Here is a 17163-nt window from a genome sequence, read left to right as displayed (position 1 = left end):
TCATTTTCCTGTACCTCAAGTGTCAGTGTCATTGTCCTGTACCCCAAGTGTCAGTGTCATTGTCCTGTACCCCAAGTATCAGTGTCCTTATCCCGTACCCAAGTGTCAGTGTCATTATCCCGTACCTTAAGTGTCAGTGTCATTGTCCTGTACCCCAAGAGTCAGTGTCATTGTCCTGTACCCCATGAGTCAGTGTCATTATCCTGTACCCAAGTGTCAGTGTCATTATCCTGTACCCAAGTGTCAGTGTCATTATCCCTGACATACCTTAAATGTCAGTGTCATTGTCCTGTACCCCAAGTATCAGTGTCCTTATCCCGTACCCAAGTGTCAGAGTCATTATCCCGTACCTTAAGTGTCAGTGTCATTATCCTGTACCCCAAGTGTCAGTGTCATTATCCTGTACCCCAAGTGTCAGTGTCATTATCCCGTACCTTAAGTGTCAGTGTCATTGTCCTGTACCCCAAGTGTCAGTGTCATTATCCTGTACCCCAAGTGTCAGTGTCATTATCCTGTACCCAAGTGTCAGTGTCATTATCCCTGACATACCTTAAATGTCAGTGTCATTGTCCTGTACCCCAAGTGTCAGTGTCCTTATCCCGTACCCAAGTGTCAGAGTCATTATCCCGTACCTTAAGTGTCAGTGTCATTGTCCTGTACCCCAAGAGTCAGTGTCATTATCCTGTACCCCAAGTGTCAGTGTCATTATCCTGTACCCCAAGTGTCAGTGTACTAGGTAGAGCGTTAGTGTTGTGCTCCCATTGGGGAAGATGGGACTCACTAATTCCAGCAGGTCAATCTGCTCCAATGCATCATCAACACAGTGGTCACTTCTTACTTGGTGACTGTAACTCCTTTCAGGTTGGGACCTTGAGTGCTCCACAAGTAGCCATGTGACCCTAGTTTTAGCCTGTGAAGTTTGAAGATTATTTATCAGTCATTAGCATTCAGCAAAGACATTTTCATTGCGTTTTATTGTTGTCAGATATGATGGATTCTCCACCTCCATACATTACCCCCAGTCCCTAATCCATCCCTCCCTCCCAACACCCTTTCCCAATAATTCTTAACCACCCCACTCCCTATTTTATTCCGTTCTATCAGGCCAGACCCCACAGTTAAGGATCTGGAAGGAGTAATTTTTTTTTCTTTTTAACTTTTACCAATAAAAAGTCACAAATTGGCTCCGTTCCATGAAAAATCCCCAAATGTGCAAATAGCATGATCCCCATGGGACATGATGACACTGCGTTGTTGGTAACCCCAATCCCTCAGTGCCCCAGCTCTGATGGTTTTCCAACTGCTCAGTGTCTCCGCCCTGCTGGCATCTCGGGAACACAAGACTTCTTTTGTGAATCTGGTCAGTCCCATCAGATGTCTAGGCTCCGAGTCCTTACAATCAAATATGAATTCCCTGCAATAAATCTTGAGTTCCTGAGCGAGTCAAATCTGAGAAATTCACAAGATGCGGGGAGGAGTGGGTGTAAAAAATAAGAAACAGATAACCCTAGTCCTCGCCTTATCCCTAAGCCCCCAGCTTTAAAGAATGAGCCCATCCCCAAAATATCTGTATCCCCCCAAAAAAGGATTATACAGCCCCTTATAAGACATACCCCACCCTAAGGAATGCATTTTGGCCCATCTGGACCTGGCGCTCTCTCTTGTGCTACGCTCCTGCCAAAAAGGGCAAATGCACCTTGGTATTTAAATATACTGTATATATAGAGGGTGAACGTGCCTGGCACAGTTATTGCACATTGTGCCAGTGATGACTGCTGCTGGAGGCGCAGCTCAGACATACATTATATATACATGCAGTGAAGCAGACACAGGCAGACAAACGCACATATGTGCAGACACGTGAGAGGAGATATATATATATATATATATATATATATATATATATATATATATATATATATATATATATATATATATATATATATATAGACAGTGCAGAGGCGGAGATGAGCGCTATAGTGGTTGGTCTCCCCCCTCCTTGCTATATGAGGGGATCTGAGGTCAGTAACATTTCCTGAGAGCTTCTGAGGATAAAAGTGAGACGATAGGGAGGGGTCTGTGTGCCAAGAAGGGTCCTGAGGTCTGTAGAAGGTTTCTGAGACCCTGATTTACAGGGAAATTAGTCCTGAGGTCTTGTCCTGAGGTTTTACATTATACAGAGAGAGAAAGGTGGAAGAAACTGTCCTGAGGAGAATTCAGAGGGGGCTGGATGGATAGATAGATAGATAGATAGATAGATAGATAGATAGATAGATAGATAGATAGATAGATAGATAGATAGATAGATAGATAGATAGATAGATAGATAGATATGGGATAGATAATAATATGAGAGAGATAGATATGAGAGAGATAGATATGAGATAGATAGATAGATAGATAGATAGATAGATAGATAGATAGATATGAGATAGAGCGATAAATAGATAGATATGGGATAGATAATAATAATATGAGAGAGATATGAGAGAGATAGATAGATAGATAGATAGATAGATAGATAGATAGATAGATAGATAGATAGATAGATATGAGATAGCTAGATATGAGAGAGATAGATAGATAGACAGACAGACAGATATGGGCTAGATAGATGGATAGATAGATATTAGATAGATATGATATTGAGATAGATATAAATATTAGATAGATAGATATCACTTACATATGAGATATAGAATTGAGAAGAAAAGAAAGAAGAAAAAAGGAGGGGAAAAAAGAAGAAAGAAACTAGGATAATAAATTTGAAATATATGATAAATAGATAGATAGATAGATAGATAGATAGATAGATAGATAGATAGATAGATAGATAGATAAATAGATAGATAGATTTGTACACACCAGTCTGTATGTCCTTACCTGTCTCTTCGCTCTGAGTTATTGTGGCCCCTGTCTGGAGTTCAGGAGCAGGGCGAGGTTGGCAGACAGATAGTGGCACTCGTGTGGGGTATGTCTGTCTGCAGACACGCATGGGCACCATGTGTCTGCCTGTCTGTATTACAGGCCTGGAGGTGATAGTAGCACAAGAGAGAGCGCTCAGCTTAGAATGAAAGATAACTCTTTCGAGGGTCAGCGAGACAGAGAGTGCCTAGAGAGACAGCCAAAAATTCAGACAGCGACGTGAGTGAAAGCAGGGAAGCCTGTCTGTGAGCCAGAAGCTGAAAGAGACAGCCGAGAGCACCCTGAGAAACTGTAGACTAAGTGTCTGGAGAGACAGTCAGGACGGAAAGTGCTCAGAGACTGCAAAGAGTGAAAGTGGTCCATGCGTTCACCTTTTCTCGTTGGGCGGGGGGTCTGTTCCACAAGGTGTTACCTGCTGCCGACGCCTCTCTGTGGGACGTGGGGTTTGGGATCAGAAGGAGAACACGAGGTCGGATACACTTCCGAGGAGGCCACTCCCAGATATCATCTCCACCACCTCGGGGGTGCAGTGATCGGGAAACTCGAAATGGGACCCGCTGCTTGGAAGAAGCTCTCTCTCCGGTGGGACGCAAAGGGACCCCGAACAGAGTTCGGGTAGACTTTCATCAAGGCCATCATCATCTTCAACTGGCTCTGGGGAGGAGGGCAGGGAGCGGGCATGGGAGTAGGGGGGCACCTCTGGGCTGCGTGGTGATGACTCCCGATTCTGCGTCTCTTCTGATTGGTCGTCTTTGTGCCCCCCCCACCTGGGATTTTCCTCCCCCCAGTGCATGCTGGATCCCAGATTCACTTCCGACTGGCATGGCGAGGCAGCAGGTTGGCACCTAGACGTGGTACGGGGCAGCCTGGCGCGTGTTCTGCTCGCCGGATCCCGGGTACGTCGGCGCGGCCTGTATTTGTAGTTGGGATAGTCAGCCATGTGTTTGAGCCGCAGACGTTCAGCCTCTCGGACGTACGGGATTTTATCTGTGTCCTCCAGTAACTTCCAGCGTTGGCCAAGGCTGCGAGAGATGTCAGCATTGTGCATGTTAGGGCACAGAGACATCAGCTTCCTCCTCTCTATCTGAGACCACACCATGAAGGCATTCATTGGACGTTTGATGTGCCCACTAGGGGTCTTACACCAGCTGGGCCCCCCAGGAACAGCATCAGGTGCCTTTGGGTTTCCCCCAACAGTTTTATGTTGCACCATCCTGAGATTTGAAGTTAGAAGTTGCTACAGAAATGCCATGCTGCTTCTCGCAGACAGTCCAGAAGGTGTTGGCTTAGCAGCAGAAGCGGGCACCGAGGACAGGGTGCTGGGCACTGAAAGGGTTAGCAGGACCTGGCTGCCTGCAGGAAGGATGCAGGACAGGTGGCCTTGAAGAACAGCACAGCAATGGACCAGGGTGCAGTGAGAAGATGCTGGCACTGCAGTAGAAGGTCACGGTGCCAATCAGTGCCCAGGAGTTTCTTTATCTGTCTATCACCCCGAGTTCTTCTCTCTTCTCTTCCTTCCTTTGTCTCTGCTCTTTCTCTCTCTCTGTCCCAGACGCTGCCTCACTGCCTGTCTCCCCACTTCAGTCTGGGGGGGCCGGTGTAAACACAAGTCTGCCTGCAGTGCCCCCCTCCCCAACTCTTCTCCTCAGCTGCCATTGGTTGCTGGGCGGGTCTGAGTCTGCACCAGCTCATTAATGGGCAGAGAACCGAGATCAGCTCAGAAAAAGCTGCTCAATCCTACTGACTGTGTGTGATGGAGCAGACAGCCATGTGTGACTGGGAAAGGGAAGGGGGGCAGTCAGCACGTGTCACCCTGTGTGTGTGGGAGAGATGGGCACCTGCACCCTGGCATAGCTATACAGCACCATGCATCATCCCAGTCCCATGCCCCCGTGCATCTCTAGCAGGGAGCAGGAATTCTCCAGAGACTGCAAATGCAGCTTCTAGGTGCCAGACTGAGACGGGAATAAAGTCTGCATACATCTCGCTGGTAATGGTGACGTTACCCGGGTACGCTCAGGTAGCATCACATGCCAGGAGCTCCAAGGACGTCTTCTGGGTCATGTTCATCCCAGGAGATCTGCAGTAGGTAGAAGTGGCATGCTCGCAGTGACGAGTTCCTTATTTAACCTCCGAGGTCCCAACAACCTAAATGGAAGAGAAAAATATAAAAAAAATATATACATATCCAAGCCATTAATATCCTCCCATCCTGGGTACAGACTGCTATATGTCTGCAGTATTCTTAAAGAGATCTATCACAGGCGTATAGTGTGCTACCAGTCAATGCCCTTCAGACAGACCCTCAAAATACAAATCAGGGGGACGACAGCATTTGCTATTCATATTAGCCCCTCTAGCAGTGCAGTATTATATATACTGCTATATAATGACAGTATTAAAGCGGATATGAAACCTGAATAGTAATTGGGGCATTTTAACAGGGAACCCATAAGTTGTCAAAAATGCTGCTCTCACCACTAAGATGGGAGCGGTCACTTACCTGCATCTAAAAATGCAGCTGATTTTGACCATCGGCCCAGCCGACTATCTTGTGTTTATGGGGGTCCTCTCAAGGGGACAATCCTGAGATCTTGCAAAAGCTGGTGCATGGCAGAGGCCTAATCCGATCAACCCAATAAAAGCATATGCACCTTTGGCCAATCCACTGTCCATATGCATGAAGGGGTTAGAAGCAATAGCAATGTAGGATGCACAAGAATAGCACAGAGATCCCAGAGGTGTCAGAGAGCAGAGCTCAATTCTTACAGGCACAATTGCCCCCAAGTTCATATCTGACAGGACACCACACAAATGCCACCATCTAAAAGGTCTCCTCTTACATTGCAACGCTCTTCTGAACAGTGCCCTCATCCATTCCCATTCCCACCACACCTACAAGACTACATATACTGACAGTATTGTTCATCTGGAGAATCAAGGGCCCAACAGTGCTAAAGATCCACAGAAAGCAGCAAATAATGTAAGAAAAAAAAGTCCCCAAGTTGTTTCCCACTAATGTAATTACATGGGTGGAAATTCAGTAAAGTATAAAAACATGTATTGGGGACAACAATTAAAAAAAAAACCATATGTATAATACCCGTGGGAATATGAAGAGATCCAATACCTATTAATGTAAAAAAAATCAACTTTATTAAATATCAATTAAAATATCATATAAAAAGCAAAATACCATCAAGGGACACCAAGCAGAGAAAAGGGGGATATTGCACCAAATTAGGTATAACCAAACGTATGGAATTCATGTGCCAAAAGCCCAATTTATGCAAAACCAAAATTGTTCAAGTATATGGGACTAACGTAAACATTACAGGTCCTTCTCAAAAAATTAGCATATAGTGTTAAATTTCATTATTTACCATAATGTAATGATTACAATTAAACTTTCATATATTATAGATTCATTATCCACCAACTGAAATTTGTCAGGTCTTTTATTATTTTAATACTGATGATTTTGGCATACAACTCCTGATAACCCAAAAAACCTGTCTCAATAAATTAGCATATTTCACCCGACCAATCAAATAAAAGTGTTTTTTAATACCAAACAAAAAAACCATCAAATAATAATGTTCAGTTATGCACTCAATACTTTGTCGGGAATCCTTTGGCAGAAATGACTGCTTCAATGCGGCGTGGCATGGAGGCAATCAGCCTGTGACACTGCTGAGATGTTATGGAGGCCCAGGATGCTTCAATAGCGGCCTTAAGCTCATCCAGAGTGTTGGGTCTTGCGTCTCTCAACTTTCTCTTCACAATATCCCACAGATTCTCTATGGGGTTCAGGTCAGGAGAGTTGGCAGGCCAATTGAGCACAGTAATACCATGGTCAGTAAACCATTTACCAGTGGTTTTGGCACTGTGAGCAGGTGCCAGGTCGTGCTGAAAAATGAAATCTTCATCTCCATAAAGCATTTCAGCCGATGGAAGCATGAAGTGCTCCAAAATCTCCTGATAGCTAGCTGCATTGACCCTGCCCTTGATGAAACACAGTGGACCAACACCAGCAGCTGACATGGCACCCCACACCATCACTGACTGTGGGTACTTGACACTGGACTTCAGGCATTTTGGCATTTCCTTCTCCCCAGTCTTCCTCCAGACTCTGGCACCTTGATTTCCGAATGACATGCAAAATTTGCTTTCATCAGAAAAAAGTACTTGGGACCACTTAGCAACAGTCCAGTGCTGCTTCTCTGTAGCCCAGGTCAGGCGCTTCTGCCGCTGTTTATGATTCAAAAGTGGCTTTACCTGGGGAATGCGGCACCTGTAGCCCATTTCCTGCACACGCCTGTGCACGGTGGCTCTGGATGTTTCCACACCAGACTCAGTCCACTGCTTCCTCAGGTTCTGGTCACCTCTTCTCGTTGTACAGCGTTTTCTGCCACATTGTTTCCTTCCAACAGACTTACCATTGAGGTGCCTTGATACAGCACTCTGGGAACAGCCTATTTGTTGAGAAATTTCTTTCTGGGTCTTACCCTCTTGCTTGAGGGTGTCAATGATGGCCTTCTTGACATCTGTCAGGTCGCTAGTCTTACCCATGATGGGGGTTTTGAGTAATGAACCAGGCAGGGAGTTTTTAAAAGCCTCAGGTATCTTTTGCATGTGTTTAGAGTTAATTAGTTGATTCAGAAGATTAGGGTAATAGGTCATTTAGAGAACCTTTTCTTGATATGCTAATTTATTGAGACAGGTTTTTTGGGTTATCAGGAGTTGTATGCCAAAATCATCAGTATTAAAACAATAAAAGACCTGACAAATTTCAGTTGGTGGATAATGAATCTATAGTATATGAAAGTTTAATTGTAATCATTACATTATGGTAAATAATGAAATTTAACACTATATGCTAATTTTTTGAGAAGGACCTGTATCTCCATATGGTTACCTCTTATAAATCCAAATAATAACCAGTATAAAACTGCATGCAAACAATATCCCATGAAGTTTCCCCTTTAAGTAGATACTGGTAAATAAAGGAGACATAAGAGTGTGCACATCCCAAAATTCATAACACCCAAAGCCGGATGCAATAGTAATGTTATAATAGCTATAAAAAGATAGTTGTGTTATGCCCAAAATAGTTATACTCTTATTAGTGAAAGTAACATTACCAGTAGCAAGAGGTTACATGGGTCTGCACAGCGTCCCCTCACCGGGTGAGGGGATATTGTTTAATGTATTACCTGTACACTATATACAGAGCTCTTGTATATAATGTTACTAGTGATCACTGTATTACCTGTACACTGACACTATATACAGAAATCCTGTGTATAATGTCACTGGTGATCACTGTATTATCTATACACTATATACAGAGCTCCTCTGTATAATGTCACTGGTGATCACTGTATTATCTGTACACTGACACTATATATAGAGCTCCTGTGTATAATGTCACTGGTGATCACTGTATTACCTGTACACTGAAACTATATACAGAGCTCCTGTGTATAATGTCAATGATGATCACTTTATTATCTGTACACTATACACAAAGCTCCTGTGTATAATGGCACTGGTGATCACTGTATTATCTGTACACTGACACTGTATACAGGGCTCCTGTGTATAATGTCACTGGTGATCACTGTAGTACCTGTACACTGACACTATATACAGAGGTCCTGTGTATAATGTCACCAGTGGTAATATTAGTGTTATTAGTATTGTGGTTTTTATTAATGATCATTATTGCAGTACTCTCTCTATATGGTGGTAATATGTGATCTGGTCATGATTTGGTGGTATTTCTCTTGTATGTGGTAGTATTTGGTCACTATGTGGTCTGGTCATGATGTGACTGCATTAGTCCCCTGTATGCGGTATTATTCGGTCACTACGTGGTCTGGTTATGAGAGTATTAACCACCTGTATGTGGTATTATTTAGTCACTTTGTGGTCTGGTCATAGTGTGGCGGTATTTGTCCCCTGTATGTGATATTATTCGGTCACTATATGGTGGTAATATGTGGTCTGGTCGTGGTGTGGCAGTATTTGTCTCCTGTATGTGGCAATATTTGGTCACTATGTGGTCTGGTCATGGTGTGGCGGTATTTGTTCTCTGTATGTGATATTATGCGGTCACCATGTGGCGGTAATATGTGGTCTGGTCATGGTGTGGCAGTATTTGTTCCTTTTGTATGTGGTATTATTGGTCTTGGTATAGTGGATTGTTGTCACGGGAAGCCTAGGTAGGCAAGAGCAAGTAACCCGGGCCCCTGCGATTTCCCTCAACTCTGGGAAACCCTGACTGACCCTCTCCCAGAGTTTACACTGATGGTGTGCATGTCTGGGCCTCCATCCTCACCCTGTCTCCTGTTACAACCCCTGGCTGAAACCACCACCCTCCACCCAGTGAAGAGACCACTAACCAATACCCACAGTTAGCACAGACAAGGATAACGGAAAATATACACCACGCCGCAGTCACACAGGAATACACTAAGTGCACAGGGCAAAACAAATACAAATATAGGAAGGAGGAAAATATGACAAAGGGAAGTACACCACCAGATACGATACTCCTTCTCCTAGACCACCACTCCAGACCGAGATAACCAAGCACAAGACAGAAGCTATAATCGGCGACGCCCAATGTTCAGAAGAACAATTTAAAGGCAGTGGGCATGACCCAGCTTCCAATCCGAGCACCAGCTAAATTAACCCCGGACCAGCTAGACAAAATCCAGCCGACACCACTGAGCGCATAGTGGACAAAAGCGGAATTACCGCTGTCTGTTGAACGCCCTAGTATGAACAGCGTCCGACATGACAGTACCCCGCCTTCTACGAGGGACCCCAGGGCCCTCACGACTTATAGGACCCGGCTTGTCCGGATGGCGGCGATGAAACATACTGACCAGCCGATCCGCATGAATGTCCGAGGCTGGTACCCAAGACCTCTCCTCTGGCCCATAACCACGCCAGTGTACCATGTACTGTAAGGTGCGGCGCACTACACAAGAGTCAACCACCTTGGAGACTTCAAATTCCAAATTACCATCTACCAAGACTGGAGGAGGCATCAGTGTCGTGTCCACAAGACCCACCATCTTTTTTAGCAACGATCTGTGGAACACGTTGTGTATCTTATACACCGTAGGAAGCTCCAATCGGTAAGCTACTGGGTTAATGACAGCGGTGACCTTAAATGGACCAATAAGCCTAGGACCCAATTTAAGGGATGGTATTTTGAGTCTTATGTTTTTTGTGGATAACCACACCCAGTCATCCACACTCAGGTCCGGACCTGGCACACACCTACTGTCAGCCACACGTTTGTACCTAGCACCCACGCTCAACAAGCGCTGTTTAACTCTCCTCCAGACTGATGACAGTTGTGCTCCTAACTTGTCTTCCTCCGGGACGCCGGAAGAGCCCCCCTGACTCAAAGTACAAAATTGAGGATGTAGCCCGTAAACACAAAAAAAAGGAGACTCCCCAGAAGACTCCTGGCGGTGATTATTGATGGCAAACTCAGCCAAAGGAAGGAACGTCGACCACTCCTCCTGGTTATCAGAAACAAAGCAGCGTAAGTACTGCTCCAAATTTTGGTTCATATGCTCGGTCTGACCATTCGACTGAGGATGAAACGCCAAAGAATGAGACAACTTGATCCCCAGCCATGAGCAAAACGCTTTCCAAAATTTTGCCACAAACTGAGTACCTCTATCGGAAACGATGTCAGACGGAACCCCATGAAGTCTGACCACCTCCTGCACAAATACCTGAGCCAGAGTCTTAGCGTTAGGCAACGAAGGCAAAGACACAAAGTGCGACATCTTTGAGAACCGATCAACAATCACCAAAATGACCGTGTTCCCAGCTGAGGAGGGCAAGTCAGTGATAAAATCCATAGAGATCTCCGTCCATGGCTTACTAGGTACCTCGAGAGGAAGTAGTGTGCCAACAGGACGGGAACGGGGCGTCTTAGCCCTAGCGCACGTGGTGCAAGCTGACACGTATGAGACCACGTCCTGTCGGATATTGGGACACCAAAACCGACGTGACACCAACTCCAAAGTACCCCTGACCCCTGGGTGGCCAGCCAGGACAGCATCATGATGCTCCGCCAAAACCTTTAAGCGGAGATGAAGCGGTACAAACGATTTGTTGACGGGAAGCTCTGGTGGTACCTCCTCCTGAGCCTCGGCAATCTCAGCCTCAACCTCGGTTGTGAGAGCCGAAACCACAACACCCTTTTGGAGGATGGGTACCGGATCTTCCCGAGGTTCTCCCCCCGGAAAACACCTGGACAGAGCATCCGCCTTAGTGTTTTTAGACCCAGGTCTGTAAGTAACAACAAAGTTGAACCACGTGAAAAACAATGCCCAGCGAGCCTGTCTGGGAGATAAACGCTTGGCAGACTCCAAATAAAGCAAATTCTTATGGTCGGTAATTACAGTAACCTGATGAACCGACCCCTCCAAGAAGTGTCGCCATTCCTCAAAGGCCAACTTGATTGCCAACAACTCCCTGTTGCCGATATCGTAGTTACGTTCGGCAGACGACAGTTTCTTGGAGAAATAGGCACAAGGACGCAAATCGCTCAAGGATGAGCCTTGTGACAACACCGCCCCCACACCAACCTCAGATGCATCGACTTCCACAACAAAAGGTTTCGATACGTCTGGCTGCACAAGAATGGGGGCCGAAACAAAACTGTTCTTAAGAAATTCAAATGCGCGCACAGCGGCCTCAGGCCAAACGGAGAAATTGGTACCCTTTTTAGTCATGTCTGTTAGCGGTTTAGCAATGATAGAAAAATCCTTGATAAACTTCCTATAGTAGTTAGAAAACCCAAGGAACCACTGAAGTGCTTTTAGGTTATCAGGCCGTTCCCAACGCAACACCGCTTGCACCTTAGCGGCGTCCATTTTAAACCCAGAAGCAGACACAATATAACCCAAGAAAGGCAACTCCTGAACCGAAAATACACATTTCTCAAGTTTTGCATAGAGCTTATTCTCTCTGAGAAGCTGTAACACCTGCCTGACATGATCTAAATGAGTATCACGGTCGTTAGAATATATGAGAATGTCATCCAGGTATACAATAACGAATTTCCCCAAAACATGCGAGAACACATCATTTATGAAATGTTGGAACACTGCTGGTGCGTTTGTCAACCCAAATGGCATCACCAAATTTTCAAAATGACCCTCAGGGGTATTAAAAGCCGTCTTCCACTCATCACCTTGACGGACTCTTATGAGGTTATACGCCCCCCTGAGGTCAAGCTTGGTAAACCACTTAGCACCTGCCACCAGGTTGAACAAATCTGGTATCAGTGGCATAGGGTATGGATCACGAACCGTAATCTGGTTTAAATCCCTGAAATCCAGACACAGGCGTAGTCCGCCATCTTTCTTCTTAACGAAGAAGAACCCCGCTGCCACAGGCGAGGATGAAGGCCTGATGTGTCCTTTGCTCAAACTGTCAGCAATGTAATCCTTTAACGCTTGTCTCTCCGGACCGGAGATGTTAAACATCCTTGCTTTAGGCAATTTGGCCCCTGGTTTAAACCTGATAGTACAGTCATAGGGGCGATGTGGTGGCAACTCTGAACAACCCTTCTCAGAGAACACATCCGCAAAATCCAGAAGTGACTCAGGAACGCTTGAAGTCACAGCAGACACACATGTGGCCAGGCAATTCTCCTGGCAGAATTCGCTCCACTGAATTATGTCCTGAGTTTTCCAATCAATAACCGGGTTGTGCATAGACAACCATGGGAAACCCAAAACCACCTGTGCAGGAAGATTCCTGAGCACCTTACATGTAACCTGCTCGAAACGTAGAACCCCAATGTGGAGTTTCACCTCAGCCACAAACTCAGTAATCTCCCCCTGTGAGAGAGGAGCTGCATTGATGGTGACCACGCGGATAGGATGAGGCAGTTTTTCGATCCTAAAACCTGCTGTGCGCACAAACTCCTCATCAATGAGATTTGTGGCAGAACCACTATCCACAAAAACAGTGATTGGCAGCTCTCTGCCAGCGATAATAACTTTGGCTGGGAGCATGCATTGAGAAACCACCATGGAGGATATGCATAAGCTCAGATTGGTCTCCTCCACACCCTCTGAGCTTAGAAGTTTTCCGCCGTTGCGTTTTTCTTAGACAGCAGAGGACAAATGTTAACAAAATGACCAGTTTTACCACAGTAAAAACAGGCTCCCTGCTTCTTGAGCACAGGAGCTCGATGCTTAACATGTGACACCCCTGCGATTTGCATAGGCTCCGTGGGCTCACCTGCAGCAACCTCACGTGAACCTAAACCCTCTCCCATAGGCGATGTCTCATGATCCCCCTGACGCAAGCGGCGATCAATGCGGACAACAAGACTCATAGCGGAATCTAGAGAAGCAGGAGTCTCGTACATCAGGAGGGCTTATTTAACCCTTCCAGAAACCCCATGAATAAACTGACTCCGCAGCGCGGGATCATTCCACTGAGTGTCGACCGCCCAGCGGCGAAATTCAGAACAGTAATCCTCTGCAACACGCTCCCCCTGTCGAATAGCGCGTATCTTAGATTCTGCTAGAGCCATTCTGTCAGGATCATCGTAAATGTGTCCAAGAGCAGAAAAAAAACTCTCCACTGAGTTAAATGCAGCAGAATCAGAAGGCAAAGAAAACGCCCATGCTTGAGGATCCCCGTTTAGTAATGACAACACCAGACCCACACGCTGAGCCTCATTACCTGAGGAGATCGGGCGCATACGAAAATAAAGTTTGCAAGCTTCACGAAAAGTAACAAATTTACTGCGTTCCCCAGCAAACCTTTCAGGCAAAGGAAACTTAGGCTCAGCAACTCTACCTGCCGCTCCAGCTTGCACATTAGATACTGCTAGTCCCTGGTGCTGCACTGCCCCCCTCAACTCAGTGACCTGTAGGGACAGCGCCTCCAACTGGCGGGTTACGGAAGTCATGGGATCCATGGAATTCAAATAATGTTGGCCGATTATAATGTCACGGGAAGCCTAGGTAGGCAAGAGCAAGTAACCCGGGCCCCTGAGATTTCCCTCAACTCTGGGAAACCCTGACTGACCCTCTCCCAGAGTTTACACTGATGGTGTGCATGTCTGGGCCTCCATCCTCACCCTGTCTCCTGTTACAACCCCTGGCTGAAACCACCACCCTCCACCCAGTGAAGAGACCACTAACCAATACCCACAGTTAGCACAGACAAGGATAACGGAAAATATACACCACGCCGCAGTCACACAGGAATACACTAAGTGCACAGGGCAAATCAAATACAAATATAGGAAGGAGGAAAATATGACAAAGGGAAGTACACCACCAGATACGATACTCCTTCTCCTAGACCACCACTCCAGACCGAGATAACCAAGCACAAGACAGAAGCTATAATCGGCGACGCCCAATGTTCAGAAGAACAATTTAAAGGCAGTGGGCGTGACCCAGCTTCCAATCCGAGCACCAGCTAAATTAACCCCGGACCAGCTAGACAAAATCCAGCCGACGCCACTGAGCGCATAGTGGACAAAAGCGGAATTACCGCTGTCTGTCGAACGCCCTAGTATGAACAGCGTCCGACATGACAATTGTGTTGTGTATGGACGTCACTTGTTTTCTCTGATATCAATAAGGAGGAGATTCTTGATTTCCAATAGAGATTAAATACTTGGATGTTTAACCCCTCCCTGTCCTGTGACTATTATACAGTAGCAAATATGCACTAAAAGTGGTTCTACGGTGAAAACAAGTAATCACCTATCCTAAGGCTATGTTCACACATTGAATGTTTGGTCAGTATTTTGTCTAAGTATTTGTAATCCAAAACCATGAGTGGGTGATAAATACAGAAGTGGTGACATGTTTCTATAATACTTTTCCTCTGATTGTTCCACTCCTGTTTTGCCGTACAAATAATGATGTAAAATACTGACCATACTGAACATGAGAACGTGGCCAAAGGATAAGTGATAAGTTATAGATAGGTGGGGGTCCGACTACTGGGACCTGCACCGATCTGCAGAATGTTAACTCTTATCCACATTAGTATGGAGCGGCATGTGCGACTTGCCCACTGATCTATTCATTCCCTAAGGGGCTGCACTTGGCTTTTTCTGGAAGCCCCCAAAGAGGATGAATGGAGCTGCAGTCAGACATCCCATCTGCCACTCCATTTTCAAAATGGGGATAAAAGTGTCCTGTCAGTGATAAAAGTTCCCAATACTACCCATCGGTGCAGTTTCCAATGGTTGGATTCCACCGATCAATAAGTTATCACCTACCTAACCTATGGATAGCACCATTTAATGCTAACTACCGTAATTGTACATCTCAGTTATGGTGGCGCACAGTAGATGTGCAGCAGCTGCCTGTGTTTTACAGTCAACGCTCCACTATATCGGGGATAACGGCTAAGTTATTTGCATATAAGCCGTAGGGTGGGCCCCTAGGGTCAATTCCCCCTGTGGACCCCAGACACCCCAGTCCGGCCCAGCATAGGAGACAGTATTATAGTAGTTATATTCTTGTACATAGGGGGCAGTATTATTGCAGTTATATTTTTGTACATAGGAGCAGTATTATAGCAGTTATAGTCTTGTACATTGGGGCAGTATTATAGTAGTTTTATTCTTGTACATAGGGGCAGTATTATAGTAGTTATAGTCTTTGTGAGGCAGTGAAACCCTGTTACAGCTAGGGGGCTCTGTTTGTGCTCCCCAGAATGCGCACGGAGGTGTAGTGAGGCCATGAGGGGGTATTGCAGTCACAGGTGTAGCTGTGATTGCAATGGTGAAGCAGTGACCAATGTCACAGTTAGGGGTCGCTGACTGTTCTCCCCAGGGTTGTACATGAAGACGTATGAAGTCCATAGGCGTGCATAGCAGTCACAGGTGTAGCGGTGACTGCAATGCAGGTTAATAGTAATAAAAATACGTTTTAGCCTTGGACATGTTATGGTCCAAGACAGATGTAGGGAAAACCTGCTCTGGATTTTAGGTTTTGAAACTGACTGCAGTATGTTATTACTGCAGTCCGTTTCATGTCAGATCCGGGTTTTCCATATGGCAGGAAGCCACAGGTTTCTATGTTAAAAGCCCTGCAGGAAAGGGTTAGTGAGGTCTTAGTGAGTCTGAGGAGTCTCAAGTGTGTCAGGGCCAGAGTGAATTGGTGCTTGCTATTGTGCAGAGCAGTTGGTGTTGCGGAGCACAGCCTGCAAGCAGGGGCCAATAGGACTGGCACCCGCAGCATACACATGCTATGCAAGTCGTCCACGATGATTGGTCGCGGAGGTGGATGTCCTGTGCCCGGAGGTGAACTGGAGGTGGATGTCCTGTGCCCGAAGGAGGACTAGCTTGTGTAACGATTGCAAAACAGGTGGATATGGTGCCCGGCTGTGATGTGGAGGATATATTCTTGTACATAGGAGGCAGTATTATAGTAGTTATATTCTTGTACATAGGAGGCAGTATTATAGTAGTTATATTCTTGAACATAGGGGCAGTACTATAGTAGTTATATTCTTTTACATAGGGGGCAGTATTATAGTAGTGATATTCTTGTACATAGGGGCAGTATTATAGTAGTTATATTCTTGTACATAGGAGCAGTATTATAGTAGTTATATTCTTGTACATAGGGGCAGTATTATAGTAGTTATATTCTTGTACATAGGGGGCAGTATTATAGTAGTTATATTCTTGTACATAGGGGCAGTATTATAGTAGTTATATTCTTGTACATAGGGGCAGTATTATAGTAGTTAATTCTTTTACATAGAAGGCAGTATTATAGTAGTTATATTCTTTTATATAGGGGGCAGTATTATAGTAGTGATATTCTTGTACATAGGGGCAGTATTATAGGAGTTATATTCTTTTATATAGGGGGCAGTATTATAGTAGTGATATTCTTGTACATAGGGGCAGTATTATAGGAGTTATATTATTGTACATAGGGGCAGTATTATAGTAGTTATATTATTGTACATAGGGGCAGTATTATAGTAGTTATATTCTTGTACAAGTTTAGATACACCTGTTCACTTGGAGACTCATATTTAAGGCAAAAAGCTACAAAGGAACACATATGGAAGTAAGGAGAAAAGAAACATGTGTGAAGCAAACCATAATATGTGTAAAACATTAGACTCCTGATAGAACCCCTCTTTTAGTCTGATGAGAGCTTTACACAACTTCTGCATTCTCTCAAGCAACTTTAT

General features: G+C 45.2%; 1 protein-coding gene across 1 annotated transcript; it reads right to left on the bottom strand.

The window, feature by feature from the left end:
• Positions 1-1912: 1912 nt before the first annotated feature.
• On the bottom strand, positions 1913-5435 carry LOC143765907 (transcription factor Sox-12-like). The gene has a single exon (XM_077253097.1). The coding sequence runs from the start codon at positions 4136-4138 to the stop codon at positions 3377-3379; it is 762 nt and encodes a 253-aa protein (XP_077109212.1). The 5' UTR covers positions 4139-5435; the 3' UTR covers positions 1913-3376.
• Between the last annotated feature and the right edge of the window lie 11728 nt (positions 5436-17163).

The sequence above is a fragment of the Ranitomeya variabilis genome, chromosome 4 (assembly GCF_051348905.1).
Source record: "Ranitomeya variabilis isolate aRanVar5 chromosome 4, aRanVar5.hap1, whole genome shotgun sequence".
Taxonomy (NCBI): domain Eukaryota; kingdom Metazoa; phylum Chordata; class Amphibia; order Anura; family Dendrobatidae; genus Ranitomeya; species Ranitomeya variabilis.
Note: the sequence above shows the minus strand (reverse complement) of the source record. Positions and strands in the feature narration are given on the sequence as shown.

Bases quoted from the DNA above. Each gene is read 5' to 3' on its own strand.
- LOC143765907 (XM_077253097.1), bottom strand. From the start codon at position 4,138: ATGGTGCAACATAAAACTGTTGGGGGAAACCCAAAGGCACCTGATGCT.